Source organism: Arvicanthis niloticus, chromosome 13, assembly GCF_011762505.2.
Source record: "Arvicanthis niloticus isolate mArvNil1 chromosome 13, mArvNil1.pat.X, whole genome shotgun sequence".
Taxonomy (NCBI): domain Eukaryota; kingdom Metazoa; phylum Chordata; class Mammalia; order Rodentia; family Muridae; genus Arvicanthis; species Arvicanthis niloticus.
The window spans coordinates 15,301,542-15,328,400 of NC_047670.1; the positions used below are offsets into that span (position 1 = coordinate 15,301,542).

At 43.0% G+C, this 26,859-nt stretch overlaps 2 protein-coding genes and 1 non-coding gene across 5 annotated transcripts in view; all 3 read left to right on the forward strand.

Annotated features, from left to right (window-relative positions):
• Positions 1-3,619: 3,619 nt before the first annotated feature.
• LOC117719430 (U1 spliceosomal RNA) lies at positions 3,620-3,779 on the forward strand. Its single transcript, XR_004608164.1, has one exon. It is a non-coding gene; the product is annotated as a U1 spliceosomal RNA (small nuclear RNA).
• Positions 3,780-6,226: 2,447 nt separating this feature from the next.
• Polr2k (RNA polymerase II, I and III subunit K) lies at positions 6,227-9,245 on the forward strand. Its single transcript, XM_034516813.2, has 4 exons — positions 6,227-6,376; positions 7,080-7,149; positions 7,481-7,573; positions 8,979-9,245. The coding sequence occupies exons 2-4, from the start codon at positions 7,089-7,091 to the stop codon at positions 8,999-9,001; spliced, it is 177 nt and encodes a 58-aa protein (XP_034372704.1). The 5' UTR covers positions 6,227-6,376; positions 7,080-7,088; the 3' UTR covers positions 9,002-9,245.
• A 2,014-nt stretch (positions 9,246-11,259) lies between these two features.
• Spag1 (sperm associated antigen 1) overlaps positions 11,260-26,859 on the forward strand; it is a 52,164-nt gene continuing 36,564 nt past the window's right edge. The window contains exons 1-7 of one of the 3 annotated variants that reach the window (XM_034516799.2): positions 11,260-11,537; positions 15,016-15,163; positions 17,015-17,174; positions 20,556-20,681; positions 25,013-25,077; positions 25,652-25,761; positions 26,495-26,600. In XM_034516799.2, coding sequence (XP_034372690.1) covers positions 15,018-15,163; positions 17,015-17,174; positions 20,556-20,681; positions 25,013-25,077; positions 25,652-25,761; positions 26,495-26,600 — 713 coding nt within the window. In that variant the 5' untranslated portion in view covers positions 11,260-11,537; positions 15,016-15,017. Of the gene's footprint in view, positions 11,538-15,015; positions 15,164-17,014; positions 17,175-20,555; positions 20,682-25,012; positions 25,078-25,651; positions 25,762-26,494; positions 26,601-26,859 lie in introns of those variants that run through there. The other 2 variants (XM_076911263.1, XM_076911264.1) reach the window with 2 other exon arrangements.

A 26,859-nucleotide genomic window follows, 5' to 3' on the forward strand; every position in this document is an offset into this window, starting at 1 on the left:
GATTTTCATTCAGTGTTCCCTGAATGCATAATGTAGGTCAGACATAGGCCTGACCCCTGTCACCTGTCTAGCTGGTCTTCTCTGAGCAGAGGCTCCTTTCTTCCTGGGACCACTGCAACAAGACCTTTCAACTAGGCACTTTTTCATAGTTTACCTTCCTGAGGTTAACATGGTTCTCAATTAGAACCTCGGCTGCCACCTTTAAGCCAGCAACAACCACTACTCCCCTCTCCTCTGAGGACACTCCTTAGGCATTGAAAAACAGGTTTAAAATATCCAAACTCAAATATCAAGCTCAAACTACATACTAGCTATTTATACAAAGATGAATAGGGCACCGTTTTTTTCATGAGGTTTGTTTGTAAACAGGTGAGAGTGCCCTCATTCCCTAGGGCACTGGGCAGGTGTTAACCATTAAAGCCCAGTTAGAATTTGATGGCTCAGCTGGTAAGAGTACTTGCTACTCTTTCAAAGGACCTGAGTTTGTTTCCCAGGACCCTTACCACACTGCCCACAACCGCCCAGAACTGCGGCTTTGGGATCTGACACCCTTTTCTGACCTCCGCAGGCACCTGCACACATATGGCATATACTCACAAAGATACACGTTTTAAAACGTTTAACAGCACTGTGTTTGGGTAAGCTCTGATTGTGAGCACGCACGTTCACTCTCCTGTAGATAAAGATGCCTAAGGAGACAGTTTGATTCCCTAGTTAGAAGCTACTGCACTCTCCCTTGCTGCTCTGATTGGCTGTCGTGTTCACATCTATGCCAGCTTCTACACAATGCACTTAGCACAGTGTTTTGTCCAGTAATATTTCTAGGTTTTTTTCCGGCACTTTTTGCTATCCCAAGCCTCAGTGAACTCTCAGTGACCCTCAAACCACTTCCATTTAAGCCAGAGGAGTAACACTTCCCCCAGTGGCCCAGCAGAGACTCATTTGACTGGGTCTAAAAGCGCAATACTGACTGTGTTGGCAGTACATACCCCTCCTCTGGCTATATGAGCTGGCTATTTGATTTATTTGGTGAGTTGCCTAGGAAACACTGGGCTGTGATGATCCCCTGCTCTTGCAATGGGCATAATCCCAACAAAAGTCCTCTTGACTGCTTCTAATTTTTATTTTTATTTTTATTTTTATTTATTTATTTATTTTTTTTAGATTTTGTGTGTGTGTGTCTGCGAATGCACACATGTGTGCATAGAACGACCATATTAAAACCCAACAGTGGGAGTTCTCTTCTGATTGTGTGGGTTGCAGAGACTAAACTCAGCTTGTTAGGCCCGATGATAAGCACTGAGCCATCCCACCCGCCCCCTGCCTGCTTTGAGTAATGGCAGCTGACAGGAGGAAAGTGACATGAAGGAAGAAGCAGCAGAGATGGTGGAGACAGCCAAGCAGCATGGCAAGGTGGCTGGCTGCTTGGCAGCTAGAGAAGGGTTAGCTGAGGAGTTCCCGAGCACAGCAGGGGCAGAACAACATTCGTGGGAGGAAGACAGGGTGAGCAGAGGCTGGACGGATACAGGAAGGCTGTGCTTGTGGCTGAGATCTAAAGAGCTGTCAGGACTTTAGGGCAAGGGTCTCAGATACCTGGATCCTGAGAATTGTTAACACTGGACACCCGTCCTGGGCTAAGGAGTCTAGACTTCCACATCCTAGGCTCAAGCTGAATATTGATGGCCTGGTACCCTTGGCTGCATAAGAGCCTTAGAACAAAGGGCCATAGAGCCTGCAGAACTAACACTAGATGGTGCCACTTTCTGTTCTTCCTAGCCTGCCGCTGATGCTCAAATCTGCTGAGAAAGAAAAGCACAAAGGCCAGCCCATGACAAGCTGGTCCTGTCTTTGCTGCTTACAGTTTCTATCCAGGTAGAGCAAGAAGAACCCTGCCATCTGACTGGTAACCCTGGTACAGGACAGGGTAATACTGTAATGGAGTAACAACAGTGGCACACACACACAAAAAAAATCTAACCCACTAGAGGAGAAATGCAGTGCTTACTTTTAAGCATCACAAGGTAAGGTGGATTTCGATGGGTGTGCAGCAACTAAAGGGCAGACAACAGGGAATCCTGACTAAACATGCAAGGACAGGAAATGTTAGGCATATTAGAAAAGCCGTCAATCACTTGTTACAGATGTTGTTTCCTGCTTCTTTCCTCTGGGGCTCTCAAGAATCTGAGTGATGCTGACGGCATGTCACAGGGTGAGTATGGCAAACTGTCGACAAAGTTACGCTCCTGGATACCCGGCCTGCAGAGGATGAGATCCCGTTCACCTACAGCCACATCCACAAGTGACAAGGGCAACAGAACAGATAAACAGAGAGCAGCACGGAGATGCTGGACCACAAAGCAAGGCCAAGTGGAGTCCCTGGAATCAGCTGAAAGACACTTTCAAGGAAAAGGCCGTGAGCAACAGCAGCAATAAAGTCACAGCTAAAGAAAAGACATATAATATAAAAGACTGGGTTTCATTGCCAGCCACGCATAATGCCTTGTTTTTTCCTGATACTGTTTTTTTTTTTTTTGATACTAAAGGAAATGATTACTGAGCCTCCTTTAGTAGAATTTATCTGAATCAATCAAAGTCAGATTTATTACTTAAAAAATAATCTTTATCCAGGAGTGGTGGTACACACCTTTAATCCGGGTCTTTGGGAGGCAGAGGCAAACACAGATCTCTTGTGAATTTGCGGCCAGCCTGATCTACACAATGAGTTCCAGGCCAGCCATATCTATAGACTCAGAGTTCATATAGATGATGATGATGATTCGTCACCTGGAAACCAGGGCACTGGGTGAAAAAAAGCTCTTAAGAGACAGATTAGTCTCAAGGGTTGTGGATGAACGAATGTTAAGACTGAGTTTTATCCTATGGACAGTGCAGAGCATCTTAGAGAAAAGGCTGTATAGAATGGAAAGAAGTAAGGGTGGTAGCATGGAGACCAGCAGAGAGAGAGAGAGAGAGAGAGAGAGAGAGAGAGAGAGAGAGAGAGAGAGAGAGAGAGAGAGAGAGAGAGAACACGAACCACTGGGTTACTCTGGAAGATAGCTACGGGGTAGTGAACAGCCTGGACCAACATGCTCAATCAGCAGGATCAACAACATGGATGTGGTGGGAGGGGTAACAGAACCGTCTTTGGAGGAAATATGGTATTCATGTAATGTTAAGGATGTTCCACTATAATGAAAGAGTCAATGAACTTCACTAACATATATGGCACTTGTCTGACACTCCCACATAATAAATGGTACTCTTTCTGTCTCTTCAGATACGTCTTTGTTAAAGCCATTTCATTCTACCTTGGTTAGCAATGACAGTTCTCCCTCTGCAGCATTTCCCCTGTGTATCTTATTCTAAAATCCAGTGTTATCTAGATGGATCTCTGTTGGCAGAGCACCTACCATGTATGAAGTGCTGGGGCTAACATAAGCCTCTCATGGTGGCAGCACTGTTGTAATCTTAGCATCTGGGAAGTGGAGACAAAGGGACCAGAGGTTTGAGGACATCAGCTAGATAAATATATTTGAGGTTGGTTTAGGATGACTGAGCACCCAACCCAAATAAATATTATGATGATGATGAAGATGAAATACTTACCTGGCTAATGATTACACTTACCTGGCAGAGGAGTTGCTATAACCATGAAGATGGTTTTCCCAGGATGAGCCTTATCCTCTGCATTCCAGATGTGCTGACACCAGCAATTTCCCCAAATGTGGGAAACTAAACTGCACAATTCATGGTGGTGGACTGCATTCACCCTTTCCTTAGAAATATAAAGAATGTAATCTACTTATTTTAATTTCCTCACACCAATGTAAACATCGAAGAGCATTTGCATATGACTAAAAGTAGTCACATAACTACTGTATCGTCATGCTTTCAAATTTAAAGACACATATATCAGGAGACATTTTATTACACGGAGGGGGTAAACATTCAGAATCAGGCATGGTAGCTCTTTTGTTCCCTAGAATGTGGGTGGTGGAGGCAGAAGGATGAGAAACGCAAGGCCATTCTTGGCTACATAGCAAGTTTTGAGGCGGTGCCTTTACCCGCTGATCTATCTTTTCTGGCCCTGTCTTTTGCTTATCTACCAGTCTTTTGCTTCTGTGCTTCCTTTTCTTGGATCAAACTCCCATGATAGAATTCTAAAACTTACTTGATTCCCATGAAATCTAGTTTTCTTTTGGGATCCATTCAATAAAACATAATGAATTTTCCCCAATTACCTTGACATTCAAGCTATTCAGAAATTGTTATCAAGCATAAAAGAAATCCAGAGATTCAAGAAAAAATGGCAACTTGTTTCATCATAATCATCTTTCAAAGGGTTAAAGGCTTTAAGATGGCATCAGCCGTCACTGGGAGAATGATAGTGATTTGTGGCATGTGGTGGATGCCCATGGAGTAAGCGTCATGTTATCTTTGATAATGAGGTATGTCACATGGTGATTCTCTGGTTACTGCTATAGAAAAGGGTTGTGTGTTGGGCACTAACACCAGCATGAATTCATATGGAAATATGGCTCTCTTTACTGTGGCTAGGCATTACACTACCATCCTGTAGAGTCCCAGGGTTCATCTGTGATCTACATGTGATGATCCATTCTAACCTTCATACATATTTTGTGATGAAAAAAAAATTTGGTACTTGAACAGATTTAGAATCTAGTAAAAAGTTATGCTTCATGGTATATACTTGTTATCTCAGCACTGGGGGACAGGAGGATCTGTGAATTCCAGGCTAACCTAGGCTACAAGGCAAGACTCTGAGAAAAAAAAATGTAAGAGCTGGAGAGGCAGCTCAGCATTTAAGAGCACTTGATGTTCTTGCAGAGGATCAAATTCAGTTTCCAACATCTAGGTAGGGCAGCTTATAGTAGTCTGTAATTCCTGTCCAGGGGATCCAAATGATCTCTTCTGATCTCTACACACTTACACAGAACTCAAAATAACAATAAAAATCTTAAAATCTAAGATGTCTTGCAGTATGAAATCCTTTTTACCATACCTATGGGTTTAACGTAGTATTTATTATACAGATGTCTAGTGTGCACACTTGTTTACCTCTTCCCGTTTGTTGAGAAGAGGTACTCTGTATCATGGCTGCCGGTCAAAGTATGCTGTATGTAGAGGAAGAAGCTGGAAATTACTGGGTTGTTTTTTTTTTTTTTTTTAATCCTTTTGAAAGAAATTACCACTGTGAGCCCATGCATGCTAATCAAGTATTTTACTACTGAGTTAAGCCACCAATTCTAAAGAAAAAATTAATTGGCATCTAGGAAGACTGGAATTTCTCAAGCTGGTCTGTGAGTATCACAGGCTTGAACTAGAAAGGCAAAGCTCAAAGTTCTCCTTTTGATGGAGAAGGGAGAATACAGTTTACTAAGATACCAGGATGTGTACTGGGAGAGAAGCCATCTCTTCAATAGTTAACAACTGTTTTTATTTGAATCCCTTCACGTTCTCCACCCTACTTTTAAAATAAACGACTGGTGTGAAATAATTGAATGTAAACGTCCTGAACCCAATAGATGTGTTTTACTGAATTAAAATTTTGATCTGTGACAACACACACCTATACTCCCTACTGAACTGGTCAAACACAGGAGGGAGAATACTACGAGAAAAGCTAAAGCCCCCGACTAGTGGAAATAATTCATGGAGCTGCCTTGGCTTCCAAAAGGGAGGAAGATGTGATTTGTGCGTTGTGATTTGCGCGATTAATCTCAGCACCGAGGCGGCGAAGACAGAGGCCTGCGTGGGTTTAAGAGCAAGCAAGCACAGCCTGGGCTACATAAACTATCAAGCCTCGGGCTTCCTCTTTATCTTTCCACTCCACAACATGGACTGGAAAAGAGAGGTGACAGACTAGGAGAGAACTGGAAATTGAAAACAACAAACAAACAAACAAACAAACAACCCGCATGTGTACTGAACAATTTGAAAACCGCGATGTGGAAAGTGTTAACTCGTCAAGTATTGGTAGGGTGGCCTACTGGTGTTCGCCCAAGCAATGGCTCGGTTAAGATTCCAGCAGCCCCTGTCTTGGGTTCCTGCTCTATCTGCCGCTACACAAGCACAAACCTTCGAATGCCGAGCTGTGGAAATGTTTTGCTACTCTGGAGAGAGGGGCAAGTAAAAACAAAACAACCCCCACAGGAATTAAGTACGCGACAAATACTAACTCGTCCCTAAAACAAACACGCTACTTCTTCCGTACTTTCAGGCAGGAGAGGGGGTTTCGTTGCGTCATAAGTCGGCGCCGGAAGTTGGCGAGGCAGCGCCGGTAGTGGCTCTGCTTCTAAGGACCGGAAGAGGCCTTTGCCTGCTCAGAGAAGGGGCGCTTCTTCGTGCTGTGGAGGTAAGGGATCGGCGGCTGATGATTTTGGAAGTAAATTTGGGGCAAAACCAGGAGAGGCACTTGGCTTTAAAATATTCCCGGGCGGCCAGGAGAGGTAGCACACTCCTGCCATCTGAACGCTTGGGAAGCAGAGGTAGGAGAATTCCGCCTTCAACAAACACTTCGACTTTGAGCCTAGCTTAGGCTACAAAGTGAGTTCTAGGCTAACCTGAATTACTAACTCTGAAAGTCTTCTCAAAGAACCAAATGCGTAAAGATCCCCGGTTGGAGTTAGTGTTGAGACAAGCTTTGATGGAACTGCTGCTGTTCCCAGCTCAGATCTGAATTCCTTTGCAGAGTGATATTGGGCAAACAAACTTGTCCTTGGTTTCTGTTTCTTCTTATGTAAAGAATAATTAATACCCTCTAGGATCGTGAAGCGTGTAATAAACATTCATAATGTATTTATTATTGAAAATGTGTTTTATCCTTCTAGACCCACAGTTTGGGGGTATAGATTTACGACTTTTTTTTTTTTTTTTTAATTTCCCCTTTTGTAATACTGAGTATTGATCCTTGGGCTTCTGCATGCTGGGCGAAAATTCTACCGAGTTTTTTTCTTTGGCCGGAAAAATTAGAACCTTATATAGCTTCTGAGAAAAAGAAAATATGGGACGTGTTTTGTGCCAAGACCCTGTTATTCAGTCTTTGACTCTGATTTCAGCCACTAACGATGGATGCCCAGAAGGATGTGCAACCACCAAAGCAGCAGCCAATGATATATATTTGTGGAGGTAAGTGGAACGTTTAAATAACGCTTTACTTAGAAAAAAAAAAAAAAAAACCCTTCCTTACATGAGTACAGACCTTTAAAATTATAACGAGGAGCACTTTATCGATTGTTAATTTAAAAATCTCTCCTCCTTATTAAGATGTCTTCCTTTTATCTGGAAAAGGTGTACTGCCTAAAACTCTTCTTTCTCCTTGGTCTGTTAGTAATAAGCACGCACTTGGGGTGCTTTGGTGACATAGTTCCCTCCTGTTGAAATCTGTAGTTAACATTTGCTTCTCCGGAGTGTTTCTCTTTCAGGCATTGAATAAATGTGCTTTTTTTTTCCCCCCCAGAGTGTCACACTGAAAATGAAATAAAGTCCAGGGATCCAATCAGATGCAGAGAATGTGGATACAGAATAATGTACAAGAAAAGGACTAAAAGATGTATCCTTTTAAGTATACTTTCTAAATGTGAAGAGGAAATAACTAGTATTTGGGTTGATAAAGACTAAGATCTGATAAAAGTAGTAATAACTTTTGGGTTATTTTTTAAGCAGAGTACATGTGGACTTATTAAGAATGAGAACAGAGCTGGGCAGTGGTGGCGCACGCCTTTAATCCCAACACATGGGAGGCAGAGGCAGGCAGATCTCTGAGTTCGAGGCCAGCCTGGTCTACAGAGTGAGTTCCAGGACAGCCAGGGCTACACAGAAAAACCCTGTCTCCAAACACGAGAGAGAGAGAGAGAGAGAGAGAGAGAGAGAGAGAGACAGAGAGAGAGAGAGAGAGAGAGAGAGAGAACACGAACTGAGAGAGTGGAGACTCCACAGGAGGTATACTCAGATTAATTATCTTAATAGGACTTATTTTTCCCAAAACTTGGGGGGCAGAGACAGGCAGCCCTTTGTGAATTCAAGGCCAGCTTGGTCTACACTTAGTATTCCAGGCTAGCTAGAGCTACTTAGTGAGACCCAGTCTCAAAGACCCAAATAGGGGTTAGAGAAATGGGTCAGCAGGTAACAATATTGGCTGCTTTTTCAAAGGGCCAATTTCTAGAACCAACATGATTGCTCACAATCACAGGTGGTCTGATAGTCAGACCCCTGAGCTACCAGTACAAGGAACCCAAATGGCACATAAATACATGCAGGCAAAAGCTCTCATGCATAAAATAAATAAAAAGTTTTAAAACCCAATAAATACATTTTAAATTTATTCATGTATTTAGGTAATCACTGTCCTAAAACTGTGTGGCCTCAAGAGATCTGCCTACCTCCTCCCATCCCCAAATCTTGGATTAAAGACATGTACTACCAATGCCTGGCAGAGGTTGTTTTTGTTTTTGTTTTTGTTTTTTTTTTAAGTAAACATGATTAGCATTTTAATGTACCATTCATTATGGGCTCTCAGTAATCTCAGGAAGTCTTTGTTTTTAGTCATAGTCATTGTTGGTTGCTAGTTTATGAGCAACCTAAAGTGTGAAAGAAGAAATTAATAACTTATTGGAAAATAGTGAGGCCTACAAAATCCGTTTCATGGTAACCCGATATAAAGTCTTAAAAGTCATCAGTTGTTTCAGTGAGTTTTTAAAAATTATCTTTTAATATTTATTCTTTATATTATTAAAATATGTTAATGTTATATTAATTTATATTATTGTATCCAAAAAGGTGAGCTACTGAAAATGGAAGAAGCGAACTTTAATTTTTAGATAATCTCTGACGGTCATAGTGGGCTTCATTCTTTTGCTCCTTTCCCATTCAGTTCAAGCTTGTGCAGGGGGTGACTTGGAAGCCTTAGTCTCACACAGTTTTAAGTACTGTTTAAAATCCTTAATTTAGTCCAACAGTGGTGGTTTTTGATGCTCGATGAAACAGGGAAGTTGAGGAATGTCTTCATCCATACATTTGCCTCATCGGTGTTTCTCTTTAATGTATAGCGTTTAACTTAGTTTACTTAATGACTACAACTGTATACCTATGATTTCATTTTAGAAATGCAATTGTATTTTAATACTTTGTATAAAGGAAAGTTTGGTTCAACATATGTCTTAATTTATTGTTTTTGTAATTCCTCACACAGTGAAGATTAAAAGTATTTCCCCAAACCACTTTAATTCAGTGTCTTGTTAAAAACCCATCAGACCAGATGACTTGTGTTCAGGCCCTGGGATCCACAGAGTGGAAGGGGAGTTGACTTCTGAAATGGGTCTGTCCTGTGACTTCCACATGCACACCAAGACTTGGCCATGTGCATGTGGTGTGCCCACAGAGAAAAATAACTAAAATAGAACATTGAAAATTCTGAATGCAGTTTTCTAGAACTCTTTTCTAAAGGTCTGAAGAAATAAGTCCCTTGGAAATGACTATATTTTGTCAACAACTCTAAACTATCTAAGTTTTTGCTGTCTGTAGAACTGTAAAAAGTCAAAAGTTATGGATAAAAATCAGAAGCAAATAAACTTAGACAGCTGGGCAGAGGACTGGCTCAGAAGTACTTGCTGTACTTTCAAAGGTCCCTGGTTCTGTTTGAATACCCATGCTGGGTCTCTCCCAGCAGACTGGAACTCCAGGTCCAGGGCACCTTCTGGGTGTGTGCATACAGCCCACACAGACCCACACACATACACTTTGGTATAAACAGTGTTTCCTCAGTTATGCAGGTACACATATTTCTCAGACCACAGAGTTCTGGGAGTTGGGTGTAATGGAGCCTGTCTGTAATCCCACCGAGTGGGAGGTGGAGGCAGGAGGATTTAGAAGAGGTTCAAGGTTGTCTCTGGCTACATAGCTAGTTTGAGGCTCAGAGTGATTAACTCTAGAACACCCTCCCACAGTGCTCTACTGTGTGTTGCTGTACTTAGTGTCTCACTAAGTGGCCTTGACTACTTGAACTACACTGCCAGGCACAGCTTGAAATACTTTTTGCTGTTTAAGAGCTCTGTAATAAACTTTGGTACCCCCTGTGAGCTAGCTGTGCAACCCTTACTAGGCCTTTCTTTACATACCTGTTTATTGGCTGCTTTTTTCTTTTATGAGGACAGATTTTTGTTATGTTTGTCCACAGCCTTCAGATTATTTTGACCTTTTTCAATTCAGCATAGATTATATAACCAGAAGAAAATATGAAGTGTGAAAAGAGAATTACAAACCCCATGGCATGGCAGCCATTCTCCAGATTGTTCCAGGTTTTTTTTTTTTTCTGCAGGAAATAGTGTTGTGGAAGTTCCCGATGGTTTCTTGAGACTCACTTTGCTGTCTGTTGTGAGCACCTGGAGTGGGTGATTCGGTTTCTATGTAAGTGAGACAGCCTAAGGATTACCTAATGCTTGAGTCCTCATCTGCTATTATGCAGTTCAGCATTCTCCAACATCAAACCCTAAATAAAGCATAGAAATGTAATGGCTTGAGCATTGGAATTGATACCAGCAATGGCCCCTGCCTGCAGACCTTCTAGACGGAGACATAAAAAGGAGAATTTATTGGATACCAGCTGCTTTGTTCATCTATTTTACCAAATCTGAAATGTATTTAAAATAGTAAATTTCACCACAAAAACGACCTCTACTTTTTATTCATCTGAACTGCTTATGTCAATCATATTTGTATCTCCAGCACTCAAAGGGGTCCCTTGCCCCTCACCAACCGCTCAGGAAATGTGGGCTGCATGAAAAGAGGAAAATGAGCCTTTCATTTATTCTAGTTCACAGGAAAGTAGATAAGTAAGCCTAGTGTGCAACAGAATCTGGCGTTTCAATTCAGTGTTCCAGACACTTTCCTTAGGAGTGCAGCAGTCTAGGCAGCTGACTACTAACAGCGTTTTAAGCGGGTTGAGGTGGCACACGCCTTTAACCCGAGCACTCGGGAGGGAGAGGCAGACGTATCTACAGAGGGAGTTCCGGGACTGCCAGGGCTACACGCAGAAACCCTGTCGTGAAAAATCAAAACAAAGCAAAAACAAACAGCGTTTAGCTCGCTGTAAAACAGACTGAAACCCAAAGGAGGCGTTTCGCCCTCGCTAGGTTCTGGTCCCGGTGAGGGCAGAAGGTGCGGCCTGTGAGGCCAATCAGCGGGCGGGCGGCCGGGGTAGCCAATCGCCGGGCAGAGGGCTTAGTCTCCGCCCAGCCGCGTTAGGCACCGCCTCCGGGTCTGCGGCCCGTGTCCTCTGCTGGTCTTAGGTGAGACCCAGGTGAGCGAGCACTCTCGGGGCGTGGAGAAGCGACCGCACGCACACACTGTTGATGAACGTCCTCTCTGGTCTGGGAAGGCGATTGGAACTTTCCACCACTGTGGTTCGTACGGGGGTGGAAGTTGGGGCGGAGTTGCCGCACTGCAGTTTCCTCGGACAGCCATCTGCTTCAGTATCGGGAACCACAGCCCAAGCCAGAGGAACGACTCCACGCTTGCAGGTCGGCCCTAGAGCTAGCTCCCAGACTCGACCCAGATACTTTCCCTGGGTCTGGCGGTGCCTGGAAACCGTTGCCATGGCTGGGACATGCCACTTCCGTTTCTGGCTGCAGAGGGCGCCGGCAGCCTGAGTAGGAGAAGCCGGGTTTTCACGTTACTAGGGTTACCACGAAACGCTACAGCAGTTTGTACAAGAGATACTACTAATACACTGATTAGGAAATATGGGAAATGAATCAAACTCAGCCAAGAAGCTTTTAGACAGACTGAAAAGAAATAGGGAAAAATTCTCTAGAAAACAATCAAACCACCCTTTAGAAGTTGAGAATTAACTCTGAGGTGTGTGTTTGGGGTGGGGCAGTGTCTCGTGGAGCTGGCTGTGTTAGTTATGTAGCTGAGGATGGTCTTGAATTGTGCAGTCCCCAAGCGCTACGCCACGGCAAGCTAACATAAAATAATCTTAAGAAAATGTACCCTAGCCGGTCAGTGGTGGCACACGCCTTTGGTCCCAGCACTTGGGAGGCTGAGGCAGGTGGATTTCTGAGTCGAGGCCAGCCTGGTCTACAGAGTGAGTTCCAGGACAGCCAGGGCTACACAGAGAAACCCTGTCTCAAAAAACAAAAAACAAAACAAAACAAAACAAAAAAAGTACCCTATAGGAGAGAAAAAGCATAAAAGATTCAACATCGGGCAGTATACAACTGTCTGTAACTCTAGCTCCTGTAATACAAATAAAAAGTAAAAGTCTTCAAGTTCTCCCCCAATTCCTCTCAAATTTTCAGATTATGCTTTTGATGGAAAACATTCTTCACTCTCAGCCAAGAGGTATGGTATGAAAGCCACAGTCTAATTAATTCTGTCTGGATCTTATTCCAAAGTTGAATATCTGTTAATCTTTTATACCCAAGGCAAGGCCAGCAGCAGTCTGCAGGAGAAGCTTACATGCCCTCCCTCTCCTTACACTCCCAGAGAGCAACGGCCCTGAAACAAATGTGTCTGGGAATTAGACCTCTGCTACCTTTATTTTTAAAATGATCAATAGTAGGTTTAAGTGCAGTGGTAGGAAGGAAGGAAGGAAGGAAGGAAGGAAGGAAGGAAGGAAGGAAAGAAAGAAGGAAGGAAGGAAGGAACTTTGCCAGTGATGGCCAGCACTCATAAGAAATATATTCTCTTTGTAAACATTCATTTATATATGTAGACATGAAATAGAATTTTTGTTTGTTTGTTTGTTTTTTGTTTTTCAAGACAGGGTTTCTCTGTGTAGCCCTGGCTGTCCTGGAACTCACTCTGTAGACCAGGCTGGCCTCAAACTCAGAAATCCACCTGCCTCTGCCTCCCAAGTGCTGGGATTAAAGGTGTGCGCCACCACTGCCTGGTGAAATAGAAATTTTTATAAAGCTAATGGTACATAGGTTTTCTTTTTCTTTTTTCTTTTTGGTAGAGGGAGGATTAAAATAATTAAGTGATGCCCAGGACTTTCCTAGGAAAGTAGCCCTGAGCTGTATTGTGTGCTCTCTGCCCGGCCCCAAAGACAGTTTACTACTAGTAGAATTTTCTGAAGAGTACATAAATAAACCACAAAAATGTTTCATCCAAATATGTCTGATGGTTCAGGTATCGTTCAGAATTAGTGGCGTATTAGGGTCTTCTGTCTTAACTTCAGGCCAGTCTCAGCTGGATGAACCCAGTACAAACAGCCCAGCCAGTACCCAGGTAGCACAGCTGAATCAGGAAAACAAACATAAAGACAAGGAGAGTTCCAGCCATTGCTGAATGATTCATAACAGACAAATGATCGATTCATCGTTTTCATCAATTCCCTGTATAATTTACCTCCCAGTAGGAAAGCTAACATTTTTAATTGGCACAATTTTAGTTTAAGGATTTTACACAGGAAAATAAAAAAGAAAGAAAAATACTTCAGAAGATCTTACAAAAGCTTGTCAATCTTAATTAATGTGCTTTTATTGCATGATGTGAACATAAATTTGTAATATATGGGGGTTTTGGTGCTTTTTTTTTTTTTTTTTTTTTTCAATTGTCAACTGACACAAACTGGTCATCTGGCAAAAGGGAATTAAAATAGCGGGATTGCCTCTGTCAGATTGGCAGATCTATGATTGATGTTGGAGGACAAGCCTGCTGTGGATGGTCCTGGGGAGATAAGGGGGCTGAACTGGAGCCTCGGGAAGCGAGCCAGTGAGCAGCTCCCTCCATGGCCCCCACTCAGCTCATGCCTCCAGGCTCCTGCCCCGACTTCCTTCAGTGAAGAATTGTAATCCGTGAGATGAAATAAATCTGCTTCTTCCCATGTTGCTTTTGGTCGTAGTGTTTGTCACAGCAGCAAAAAGAAGCCTGGGTTTTGTTTTGTTTTTCTCCCAAATCTGTTAGAGTGGAGTTTTCATGACAGAATAGACAAGTTCTATAAATCTGAAAGCTTTTTTAAAAATGGGTTTTGTTTGTTTGTTTGTTGAGATGGGTCTCATTATGTAGCCTTGACTGGCCAAAACTTGATATGAAGACCAAGCTGGCCTAGAACTCATAGAGATCTACCTGCTCCCAAAATCTGGGATTAAAGGCATCTGGCCCTGCCTTGTATTTTTGTTTTTAATTCTTTAGATTTTTTTTAAGGTTGAGACAAGCAGTTAAGAGTGCTTTTAAATAGACTATTATTTTATTGTATAGGGGTTTTGCCTGCATGTATGTCTGTGCATCGCACATCCTATGTCCACAGAGCCAGAGAGAGCTCCAGATGACCTAGAAGAGAAATGACGGTCCCGATGTGGATGCTGGGAGTCAAATCTAGGTGGTCAGCTCTCAGCCACTGAACCATCTCCTCAGTCCCACACTTAGCCACCATTATGTGCCAAGCTGTTAAGACATGCAATATCATTTCAGGAGGTTTTGTCACTTGCACCCATGTCTGTGTGAGAGGGCTTGACTTTGTAGCACCCAGTGACAGCTTGACCCAGCAACAGCTTGACTTCATGTCAGAAGCACACGGTTCTACTTCATCAAGAAAGCCCTCAAATTTGATTTTTATAGAACCTGGAGTTTTTGCACCAAAGCCTGTTTTGTCATTCTGTCAGGTCTTGTTTAAGGTGAAGTCTGATATAACACATGTATGACGAATAGTTGGACTCAGTTAATGTTGAGAGAGAAAGTTCAAAACAGCCAGCCTTCCTTTTTGGGGAAAAAAAAATCACTCTACCCATGTCCCTCTAAGAGCACTTAGGACTACCTTAATTGAGCTAGATTTTATATATATATATATATATATATATATATATATATATATATATATATATATTATATAGTATATGATAATGGTATAAGATATATTATTTATTATAATATAAAACATAATATATTATTGAGCTAAATTATATATACATATGTGTATATATATATATATATATACACACACACACACACACACACACACATTAGATTCACATCTGTTTTTTTACGTTGTTTCAGCCATGACTGCTAAGACTAAGGACTGTCCATCATTGTGGGGCTTTGGAACGACAAAAACATTTAAAATTCCCATTGAACATTTGGATTTCAAGTATATTGAAAACTGTTCAGATGTGAGACACCTGGAAAAAATTCTTTGTGTGCTGAGGTAAGCATTTAAGAATGACTTCATGCTTTGAGATGCCAGTTTTAATTACTCAGTTGCCTTTGGAGGGTTTTCAAATGTCAGTCAGTACATAGGTTCCTCACTGGTTTGACTCTGTGGTTCTGGGTTACATGAGACATGGCTGATTGGGATCCAAGTGGGAACTCTGCTGCCCGAGAGGAGGTAAAGCCCTGTAAAGGCAGCTGCTGAGGAAGACGCACCTTTGGTTCTCTGACAGCAAAGGGTGACTCACTGCTGCCTGATCCTAGGGAAGATGGTGGAGAGGCCTGAAACAGGAAGTTATCAGAGCCCCGTGCCGGTGATGTCAAACCTTATATGTGTTTCCCAGATGCAGTTGTTAAAATGCAGGTTTGAGCGCTCCGTTCCCACCATTCTACCTCAGAAAGCCTGAGAGGAGAAACGAGCTTTTAACAGCGCAACTGATTGTCATGACTTCAAGAGTCTCTGCCTGTGGATGTCAGTGGGTTTCCTGAGAGGTTCGATGTGAGGAACAGCTCTCAGTTGCAGAAGGACTTGTGGGTTATGAGCCAACAGCCTTCCCAGGATGCAGTCATGAGTCTTGGCTCTTCTCTAGTCCTTCCTTTTATTTTCTCTGACCCTCTTCCCTTAAAAAAAACCTTATTTTTATATGTATGTATGTATGTATGTACGTATGTATGTACGTATGTATGTATGTATGTACGTATGTATGTATGTATGTACGTATGTATGTATGTATGTACGTATGTATGTATGTATGTATGTACGTATGTATGTATGTATGTACGTATGTATGTATGTATGTACGTATGTATGTATGTATGTACGTATGTATGTATGTATGTACGTATGTATGTATGTATGTACGTATGTATGTATGTATGTATGTACGTATGTACGTATGTATGTATGTGCAGCACATATATGCCAGTGCCCAAGGAGGCCTGCGGAGTTCAGAACTTCATCCAGCTTTCTAGGGAAGGGATTCTGCTTCTTGAGTGGTTTGCTCTAAGAGTGTTTTGTCTAAGCTGTCTCTTAGCCGTTTTCTTCTCATACATTAAAAACAAACGAACAAGTGACAAGGGCTGGGATGTTTTACAACGCTTGCCTAGTGTTCATGAGCCCCTGGGTTTGCTTCACATCAGTGGAACTTGGTACCGAATGTTTGCAGTCTCAGCATGAGGAATGTGAGCCCTGAAGTTCATGGTCATCCCAAACCACAGGACGTAGAAATCAGCCTGACTCAAAATGAGATTTTTTTTTTTTTAACAGAAACTCTTTGAAAAGGAAGCCTACATTATCTGTCAGCTTGTCTCTAATACGAAATTTCCAGTATTGCTCTTTGCATAAAATGAACATATATATGTTAGGAGAGAAAATATTACTTATTCAAATTAAACATGTATTATTATATGTGTACGGGTGTTGAGCCTGCATGTATGCCTATGCACTGTGTCTGTGTGCATCCAGTAGCCACAGAGGCTAGAAGCCATTGGGTGGAGGGAGTCAGATAACCTGGAACTGGACTGACTGAAGCGTGTCGCCATGGGGGAACGAAGCTCAGGTCCTTTGGAAGTGTGGCCAGTGCTCTAACTGCCAAGCTGGCTCCCCCGCCCCTAATTCAACCTTTAATGTGTGTGATGCACGTTGTTTGCTTTGGAGTCCTCGGCCCTGTGTGTGCTGTAGATTTGCTGATAGGAATGGCCAGTGCTCTGGCAGAGCCAGCATCCGGGTTCCATCCTTGCACAGCCCTCGATATCAAGGAACCCGGGGTCCCTGGGAACCCAGTTTGCAAACCACCAGCCTAGAGCCTCTAAGTAAGATGCTGACTCTGAAATTAAACGGCTCTTTAAGGTCTGGTGAAGAAGGCTATTATCCTGAACTCACGGAATTTTGTGAGAAGCGCCTCACCATCTTGGCTCCCAGAAGTCGAGCTCTGAGGAAGGACAAGCCCGCAGCGACAGCGGCCAGCTTTTCAGCAGAAGAGTGGGAAAAAATCGACAGTGATCTAAAGGTAGAGCGAGCACCTGTCTGTGGCACCGTGTTAACTAACACTGCATCCACTTCACCTCAGCTGAGGTAGAGTGAGCACCTGTCTGTGGCACCGCGCTAACTAACACTGCATCCACTTCACCTCAGCTGAAGTCCTGGCCTTCTGGCTTGTCACTGACCGGTTAGCGGTGACTACTTCCAAAGGAATGGTGGCTTCTTAATTCTAGTAACATATTGTGAATTTGTGTGTGTGAATGCATTCTACATTTCTGTATCATGTTCAACCATAACCAAATCACCATCTGTATCTTTTTATAAAGATACTTGGGGCTGGGTGCGGTGGTGCCACCCATAATCCTGGCACTGGGGAGGCAGAGGCAGGAGATCAGAAAAAGTTCAACCATGGTCACACAGTGAATTGGAGATCATTCTTGTCTACACAAGACTCAGTCACAGCCTGGTGGTGGTGGCACACGCCTTTAATCCCAGCACTTGGGAGGCAGAGGCAGGTGGATTTCTGAGTTCGAGGCCAGCTTGGTCTACAGAGTGAGTTCCAGGACAGCCAGGACTACACAGAGAAACTCTGTCTCGAAAAGCCAAAAAAAAAAAAAAAAGACTCAGTCACAAAAAACAAAACCAGGAATATTTTCTTGATTTCCCCTGAATAAGTTATGAGAATTCAAGTCATTTGAGTGAAGAATTTAAAAATATTTTTTGAGAGAGTGTTTTATGGCTGGGTGGAGGATGGCTCTGAGTTCCTAATCCTGCTCCTACTTTCTTTTTTTTTCTTTGTAATTTATTTTTTATTTATTTTTTTATTGGATATTTTATTTACACTTCAGATGCCATCCCCTTTCCCCATTCAAAACCCCTATCCCATACCCCCTTTTCCTTTTTGCACTTATACATTTTTTTAACAATGTTAATCAAAGGCTTTATAAGTATGGTATTGCTCAATCAGAGGTGTAACCCACTACCCAACCTAGATATATCAACTATCTTTGACTGGTGGAGATACATGAACATCTGCCTCCCTGTCTCCCCCCTCTTTCTCTCTCTCATCACCTAGCTTCTCCTCTCCTTCTTCTCCTCCTCTTCTTACTCCTTCTCTTCCTCTCAGTACTCCTCCCACCTTAGCTCCTCCTACATATCACCCTTCCTGTTAAAATGAAACTTTTCTCTCAAAATACAATTAGAGCATAATTATGCCAATTTGTATCAGTGAGGTACAAGATAGTCCTAGTACCCAGTCCATCATTTTGTTGATTAACCAGAACCTCTGTCATCTCTCCTAACTAAAACACTTAGTTCTGAACCTGGCTTTTTTTCTTGGTTTTAGGATGAATGTCAGCTGAAAACCATCCACTCAAATCTTTTCTCTCAAGGTAAATAGCCAGGATTGGCTATGAGGCTATAAGTTTTCAACCCCGTCAGAAATCCAGAATGACTGAGTTAACTATAATTGTGGGAAGCACAAAGCATAGCTTCTAAAACTTAGCCAATTTATAGAGACCTCTGAACACCTGGACACTCGCTCTACTACAAAACGTTGGAGCATCTGTTCTTCTGCCTTTTGGCCCAGGATCATCTGACAGACCTAGTGATGCAGAATTATTAAGGGCTAATTACTCTGTCTTGGCAGATATAATCAGTCGACTATTCTGCAAGTGTGTCCTTTTCTGGACAGTAATTTGTCTGTAGAAGGAAAGAGGCAATTCTTGTCTAGTGGCTGTGTCACCACAACTGGAGTAACTCCAAAGATGTTCAATTTCTTCTTAGAATTCAATATAGGAAGCTGTCAGGCTACTTCTACTTTCTAAGAGCTGGGATTACAGGCTTGTGTTACCACATGTGAATTCTTTTGCTTATATGGCAGTATTTTTATAGTAAATCTTGAAATCGGGTCGTGAAGCCTTAGCCCTGTTCTCTTAGTTATTGTTGCTTCAATGTGACACCACCATCAAAAGAGAGGAAACCAAACTTTGGGGAGGAAAGGGTGTACTCGGCTCACACTGCCACATCACTGTTCATCACAGAGGGAAGGGTGTAATCGGCTCACACTGCCACATCACTGTTCATCACAGAGGGGAAGGTGTACTCAGCTCACACTGCCACATCACTGTTCATCACAGAGGGAAGGGTGTACTCGGCTCACACTGCCACATCACTGATAATCACAGAGGGGAGGGTGTACTCGGCTCACACTGCCACATCACTGTTCATCACAGAGGGGAGGGTGTACTCGGCTCACACTGCCACATCACTGTTCATCACAGAGGGAAGGGTGTACTCGGCTCACACTGCCACATCACTGTTCATCACAGAGGGGAGGGTGTACTCGGCTCACACTGCCACATCACTGTTCATCACAGAGGGAAGGTGGACCAGGAGGATTAGGAGCTCAACGTCATCCACATAAATGCTGAGGCCAAAACAACCCAAGTAACTCCCAAAGTAAAAATAAATGAAATGGGCAACAGCATGAAAATCCTTTAAAATATTCTTGTTCTGTCTGTCTGTCCATCCATCCATCCGTGTGTATGTGTGTGTGTCTGTGTGTGCGCATGTGTATGTCTGTGTCTGTGTGTGTGTCTGTGTGTGTGTTTGTGTGTGTGTATGTGTGTGTGCCTGTGTGTGTGTGTCTCTGTGTTTGTGTGTGTGTATGTGTGTGTGTCTGTGTGTCTGTGTGTGTGCCTGTTTGTGTCTGTGTGTATGTGTGTGTGCCTGTGTGTATGTGGCACATCTGTGTGTATATGTGTGTGTGCCTGTTTGTGTGTCTGTGTGTGTCTGTGTGTGTTTTTGTGTGTATGTGTGTGTGCCTATGTGTGTGTATGGCACCATACGTGTGGAGTTCAGGAGCCAATTATCATCTTTCATTCACATCCTGGGACTGAACTTGTGTCATCAATCTTGGTGGCAAGTTTCGCCCTCTATTATGTGTCCTGAAGTTGAACTCAAGTTCTTCAGGCTTGGCAGCAAGCATCCTTAACAGCTGAGCCATCTCATGTCTACTCCCAAATATTCTTGTTTTGTTTTGTTTAGTTTTGTTTTGTTTTGTTTCGAGACAGAGTTTCTCTGTGTAGCCCTGGCTGTCCTGGAACTCACTCTGTAGACCAGGCTGGCCTCGAACTCAGAAATCCGCCTGCCTCAGCCTCCCAAGTGCTGGGATCAAAGGCGTGCACCACCACTGCCCGGCCCAAATATTCTTAATGAGACTTAACTATACACTAAAAATAGCTAATAAAGTACATTTTGTGTGTGGGTATTTATAACAATTAAGGAAAAGGGAGGAGCCTCCAGAGACATGTAACCAGACTCTTGACAGCTGCTACACAGTCCTTCCTAATGCATAGTCAGTGACTTCCATCTCTACAGCAGTCACCTTCTGCTCCATCCTTCTCAGAGCTGGGTATCAGAAATCAAAAGAGAAGAAAATATACGACACTTCCATGACCCTGAGAAACATCCAGGAGTGGAAGACCCTCTGCCTCCTGTTCGTGGCTCCAACTGCTGTCCTTACAGAGGCAAGGTAGGCCTTTCTGGAAAGGGGAGCGGGGCTGACAGGCACAGGAGGTTTGATCAGGGATACTAGGGCATGAAGCTCACCCTCACCCTCGTTGGGCTCCTCTTCTCTTCTCCTTTCTCCCCTTACCCCCACTTTGGTGTAGTACTAGAATTTGAACCTGGGAGCTCACACTAGACAAGAGCTGTACCCTGAACTATGGCTGTAGACCTCTTAAACTTTTTTATTTTGAGACAGTGCCTCCCTCAGAGGTCTAGGCTGGCCTTGAACTTGTGAGCCTCCTTCCTTAGCTTCCCAAATTTCTGGATTACAGGACTATGCCATCAGGCCCAGCTGCCCTCTTGTGTAAGCTGATTCTGATCACCTTTTCTGAAGGCGTGCATTTTAGGGTCAGCATTTTTCCTCTTTTATTTTTTGCCATTCTGTGTCTTCTACTCTGATCAATTTTTAAGAGCATAGAGGATCTTCTCTTTCAGGGAAGAATTCTGCCTATCTGGGAGAGGCTATGTTCCAGCAGAATCCGGCTGACTGCACGCACAAGTGTGTTCAAGCACTCAGAGATGCCCTCCACTCCCTGGTGCACATGTTTCTCTGGTGTTCGTTCTTTGTACTTGGTCCCTATTTGGTCTTGCACGTCACTCCTTTTTACCTCACAGGTTTCATAAAGACAGGGTCTACTGGAGCTCCAAGTCTATCTAGTTCACTTCAAGTCGACTCTAGGCCTTTGGGCACCTGCTCTCCTTGTTATTTGGCAGAATGACTACCCAGGTCTTTCCACTTTTGTGTTCTTGTTATTCTTACATTTTTTTGTTATTGACTTTTGTTTATTATTATTTTTTAAATAGGGTTTTCCTATGTAGCCCTGGTCATCCGGGAGCTTACTGTATAGACCAGACTGGTCTGAAATTCACAGGAATCTGACTGTTTCTGCCTCCCAAGTGCTGGGATTAAAGGTGTGCATCACCATCATGCCTGGCTATTTCTCTTTTTAATATATATTATTTAATATGCAATATGCAATATTAAATATAATAAAATATAGTCAGTATTTTTATAACATATAATAAATATATATTTAATATATGCACACATTATATATATGTATACACACATGTGTATATGTGTATGTGTGTATGCCATACTACTGTGTGCAGGTCAGATTTAGCGAAGTGGCTTCTTTCCATTTACCCTGTGGATTTAGGAGATCGAGCTCAGGTCATTAAGCTTGGTGGCAAGCATGTTTACCTACTGAGCCATCTAACTGGCCCCTCAGTTTTTTTCTAGACTCTTCAGTTTTATCTCTAAAACATTTCCATCACTCTCTTCTTTGATAATTTACGTTCCTGGACCTCTTCGCTCCTCATTAGGGGTTACATAGGTAGTGGGAGATGCTGCCGTCTGTAATCAGTGAAGGCTTAGTCACTAATGGAGCATTTTGTGCTGAGTTTGTGCTTCTGTGCCCTAAACCATAATGACATAGAATTCTTGACCTGGTCTTTACTTTTAAAATATTTATTACTTATTTTTATTTTATGTGTATGTGTGTTTTGCCTGCATACCACATGCATGCAGTGCCTGCAGAGGCCAGAAGAGGGTTTCAGATCCTCTGGAACTGGAATTAAAAACAGCTGTGAGCTGCTGTGTGGATGCTGGGACTTGAACCTGGTTCCTCTGGAGAAGCAGCACAGGTGCTTAACCATAGAGCCATCTCTCTAGCCCCTTGATTTGGCTTTTAAATGGCTTACAATCCACTGGTATAGACAGATGAGTGGCACGGGGATTCTCAGATTGCACCCCAGGAAATCCTACAAGTTAATGTTTGTTTTCCTGTGAAATAAGGTTGGACTGTATTGCCCAGGCTGGCCTGGAATTCTTGCCTCCAAATGATTGCCCTGCCTCTGCCTCCTGAGCAGCTGGATGGTAGGTGGACACCACTGCATCCAGCAGTGCCGTTTGAAAACAGTATTAAGACCTCACCTTTCCCTCTGCCTTGACGTCGCCGTCACCAAGAGTAAAGCAGCTGTGGCTGAGCTTCAGTCAAGGCTGGGGCAGCAAACCTCTAACACACGATGGAAAAACAAAACAAAACTAATTAATGTAATGCTACCTTTGGTGCAATGGTAAATTATTATTTTGTTTAAAATTATGCCTGAAGACACGTGCTTTCAGTATTTTATGTGACAGACTAAGAAGCATGCAGAGAGCTGCCTACTGAATAGGAAATGCAGTTTTACTATGCATCTCAACAAAAGTACTTGAGAGGTGTCAGCTACCAATCCTGATAGCCTGGGTTGATTCCAAAGGCCACATGGTGGAAGGAGAGATTTTGTTGTTGGTTTTCAGATTTTTAAATTTTATGTGTATGAGTGTTTGCCTAAATGTACCCGTATGTGTGCCTGGTTCCTCTGTGTGTGTGCAGATCCTCTATGTAAACTGGAGTTAGCTACTGTGTGGGTATTGGGGACACAACTCCGGTGTTTTGGATAAACAACTAGTACTCTTAACATCTGAAGTATCTCTCTAACTCCAAGAGAGAATCAACTCTTGAAAGTTGTCCTTTGATGTACACGCACACGCACACACACACTATATTTTCACACACACTATATTTTTGTAGCCGCCTGCGGCCACGGATGAACTGAGTTCACCTGAAAGGGAGGCTGGAAATGAAAAGGAGACAGAGGGGCAAGAGAAACATGAAGCCAAGACAAAGTTTTCTGATCAAGGCTTCAAGTTTAATGTTCAGCTCTTGTATATACATAGGGAAAGCCCAGTGAACCCACCCTTTGTTCCAGCTGCACAGCAGGCTCAGCAGGCAGTCTCTTCAAAATTCTTTCAGGAAGTTGCAAGTGTAAACAAAACATCTGGATTCACCTAGGTGTTAAAGTCCTGTGTGGCAGACAAGGTCTGTTCAGACTGCTCAAGGCTGGGGAGGCCACATATTTTTATCCTCTAAATGCATATTTCACATGGGGTATTGAAGAACTACACAAGAATTTAAGTACCCCAGTTTCTTTCTTTAAAAATCTTTTTATATGTGTTTTGCCTACATGTATGTATGTGCACCGTGTGCATTTAAGATGACCAAGGAGGTTAGAAAAGGACGTGAGACCCTCTAGAACTGGAGTTACTAGGGTTTGTGAGCCAGCAGGTGCTGGGAACTGAACCCAGGTCCTCAGCCAGAGTAGCCATTGCTCTTACCTGCTGAGCCATCTCCAGCCCCAGTGCCCCAGTGTCTCCTCAGCTCCTTTAACCTCTAAGCTGTGCCACTTAAATTAGTTTTCTGACAAACTGGTTGGCTTTAAACAAGAGGAATGTGTTTTACAGTACCAGAGACAAGATGCCAACAGCCAGTGTATTGGAGGGCCATGGACCTTTGAAGCCTGTAGGGAGGGCCCCTCCTTACTTTTCCAGGTCCTAGTATTGCTGGCCATCCTGAGCTATGACAGCTGGGCTCTAGTCTCTCCTTCATCTTCAGAGTCTCCCGCCTCTTGGTAGCATTGTATGATGTGTTCTGGGAAATTAAGTCCTCCTCTGTCTAACGGGTGGCATGCCTTCCTCCTGACTTCTCCAGATACAGAGCCTGCCCAGCTTTTCCATCATCAATCAGCAACAGGTCTGGGACCTGGTCCGGGCTGCTGTGCCCCTGCCAGGTTACTGGAGCCCTTTCCTGTAGTTTCTCTAAGGGAGGAAGAGGAAGAGGGGAGGCCCACTCTTTAGTTCTCTCTGATGAGGCCTTTGAGGTTATAATCCCAGACTGCTGTGGCCATGTCTCCTTCCACACGGGGAAAGCACGCAGCCATCAGTAAGAGGAAATCAGCAGGCAGGGAGTGCAAGGTGCCTGAAGAGAGCAGAGATGGGAAAGGCCTGCCCAGCAGCAGTGTGGCTTGCCAGTGTGGCTGGGACCTGCTTTTGTTGTCATTATTGTTGGTTTTTGATTTTTTTGTTTTTTTAGAATTAGTCCAAGTTGGGTGTCTGCCTGACAAACAAACCAACCCTTACTAATCCAGCAATATTGTTATTCTTGTTTCTTTAAACGCCTTGGCTCTAAAAGAATGATTGTGTTTAATGCTATTTTTATTTTAAGAAACCATCAATGACATATGTGAGTTTTCATGTATGTCCTTACAAACCTATGATGCTGTCCTTGGGGTTAATACAGATTTAACCACTGTCTTTCACCTCCGGTTTTGTTACAGTAGACACTGGAGTTCTTCTAACCCCACATGGACCTGTTCTGATCCGTTTCATTTGTTTATCTTATGCCAGTGGGTTTATAATAAATCCTGGTGAGCTTAGGTTGAATGTATCTCATCAGGTATGGTTTATTCTTTCAGGAAACATATTCTAAAAGTAAAACAGCTAAGAAGAAGATTCCAAGGGATTATGCAGAGTGGGATAAGTATGTTTTATATTTCTTTATTTAAAAGTTGTCTCTGAAAAATTCTCTACTATTAAATGCTAATTTATAATATTATAAACCAGATACATCAAGTGTCTCAAATTACTTTAATAAAGTTACCATTTTACGGAACACTCCCCACCCCCTTCTTGTTTCTTTTGAGACAGGGTCTCACGATGTGACCCAGGCTGTCCTCCCCATGCCCCTCTCCCAGCTGCTGTAATTCCAAGAACACACTGCCCCAGCCGAGTCTAAGCTCTTCTAATTTCATTGTTTTCATGAACAATGCCTTTTTCTTTATAAAACCAACCACAAAACAGGTTAGATTTAAGTCTGTTGTTTTTGAAACAGGGTTTCTCTGTGTAGCTCTGGCCATCCTGGAACTTCCTCTGTAGACCAGGCGATATCTGTGAGTTCAAGGCCAGCCTGGTCTACAGAGCCAGTTCCAGGACAGGGCTACATTCTAAGACTGGGTCTTAGAGTTTGTAGATGCTCAGTGTGAACCTCGGAGGCAAGGAGAGTGGTGCTGAGGCTTGTTTCTTACTTGTATCGTACTATCCTTTTGTTGTTTCAGATTTGATGTGGAAAAAGAATGTTCCAAGATTGATGAGGATTACAAAGAAAAGACTGTCATAAACAACAAGGCTCATTTGTCTAAAATTGAGACAAAAATAGAAACAGCAGGTAATAAGAGAAAAAGGGGGTTGGTCGTTTTCCAACCTTTTAATTGTGGGAAATGTGTCAGCCAAGGATAGTGTCCTTGAGGGCTACTGATTTCCTTGAGTGTTTATAGACTTGTGGCCAGAGTTGACCACTCCTAACAAGTTTATTTCTAGCTTTTATTGCTCAACTTTGTTTGAGACAGAATTCATGTAGCCTAGGTTGGCCTTGAACTCACTGTAACTGGCAGTGACCTTGGGCTTCTGATCTTCCAGCCTCTGTTATCTAAGTGCTGGGTTAGAGGTGTGCACCACTGTACCTGGCTTTAATAATGACGTTTCAAAGACTTCAAAATATAAACCTACTTTTCTTAGAATATTCTTTTGTTTTCCATTTCCTTTTTCTAACATTCTTTTTAAAAAGTCTCATTTTTTTGTTTCAAACAAAAGAAATGAGACACTTATTCATCTGAAGTCCAAACAAGACCTTTAAAGTAATAGCAAAACCAGCCGTAAGAAAACCAACCCTAAAAAAAACACAAAACAGCTTTTCTTTTGTTTGTTTAATCTATGGCTTTCTGCTTCATTAAAATAACTGTTCTTGGGTGTGGCAGTGTAGCTCAGTGGTAGAACACATGTTGGGCATGCCTGGGCCCCCAGGTTCTAGTTCCAGGGCCGCCCTAAAATAAAAGCACTCAAGTGTTCAAACGTTGAAAGAAGTCATCTTAGGCTGTACTTTCATGTGATTTTATTTCTAGGTTTGACAGAGAAGGAAAAGAGTTTTCTTGCCAATCGTGAGAAGGGGAAAGGGAACGAGGCGTTCTACTCGGGGGACTACGAAGAGGCTGTGATGTATTACACCAGGTCAGTGGGGTCTCCTCTCCTTGTGGCTTCGTTTTGCCCTCTTAGGGGCTGGAGAGTGACTCGGCAAGTAGGCACAGAGGCTGCTCTTCCAGAGGACTAGGACAAAGGGAGAGAAGCCAAGGACATGGTCCCTGTAACTTACTTCCTTCTGTTAGGCTCAACCTCTGATGTCTCCAGAGCCTTCACCACTGTGCCACCAGCCTGTGAGGACATTTCATGTTCAAGCCACAACATAACCTCAGCTGAGTTCCTCTGTCTC

Bases quoted from the DNA above. Each gene is read 5' to 3' on its own strand.
- Polr2k (XM_034516813.2), top strand. From the start codon at position 7,089: ATGGATGCCCAGAAGGATGTGCAACCACCAAAGCAGCAGCCAATGATA. The intron at 7,150-7,480 runs GTAAGTGGAACG...TTTCCCCCCCAG, and splicing joins AATGATATATATTTGTGGAG to AGTGTCACACTGAAAATGAA. The intron at 7,574-8,978 runs GTATCCTTTTAA...TTAGTCCAACAG, and splicing joins CAAGAAAAGGACTAAAAGAT to TGGTGGTTTTTGATGCTCGA.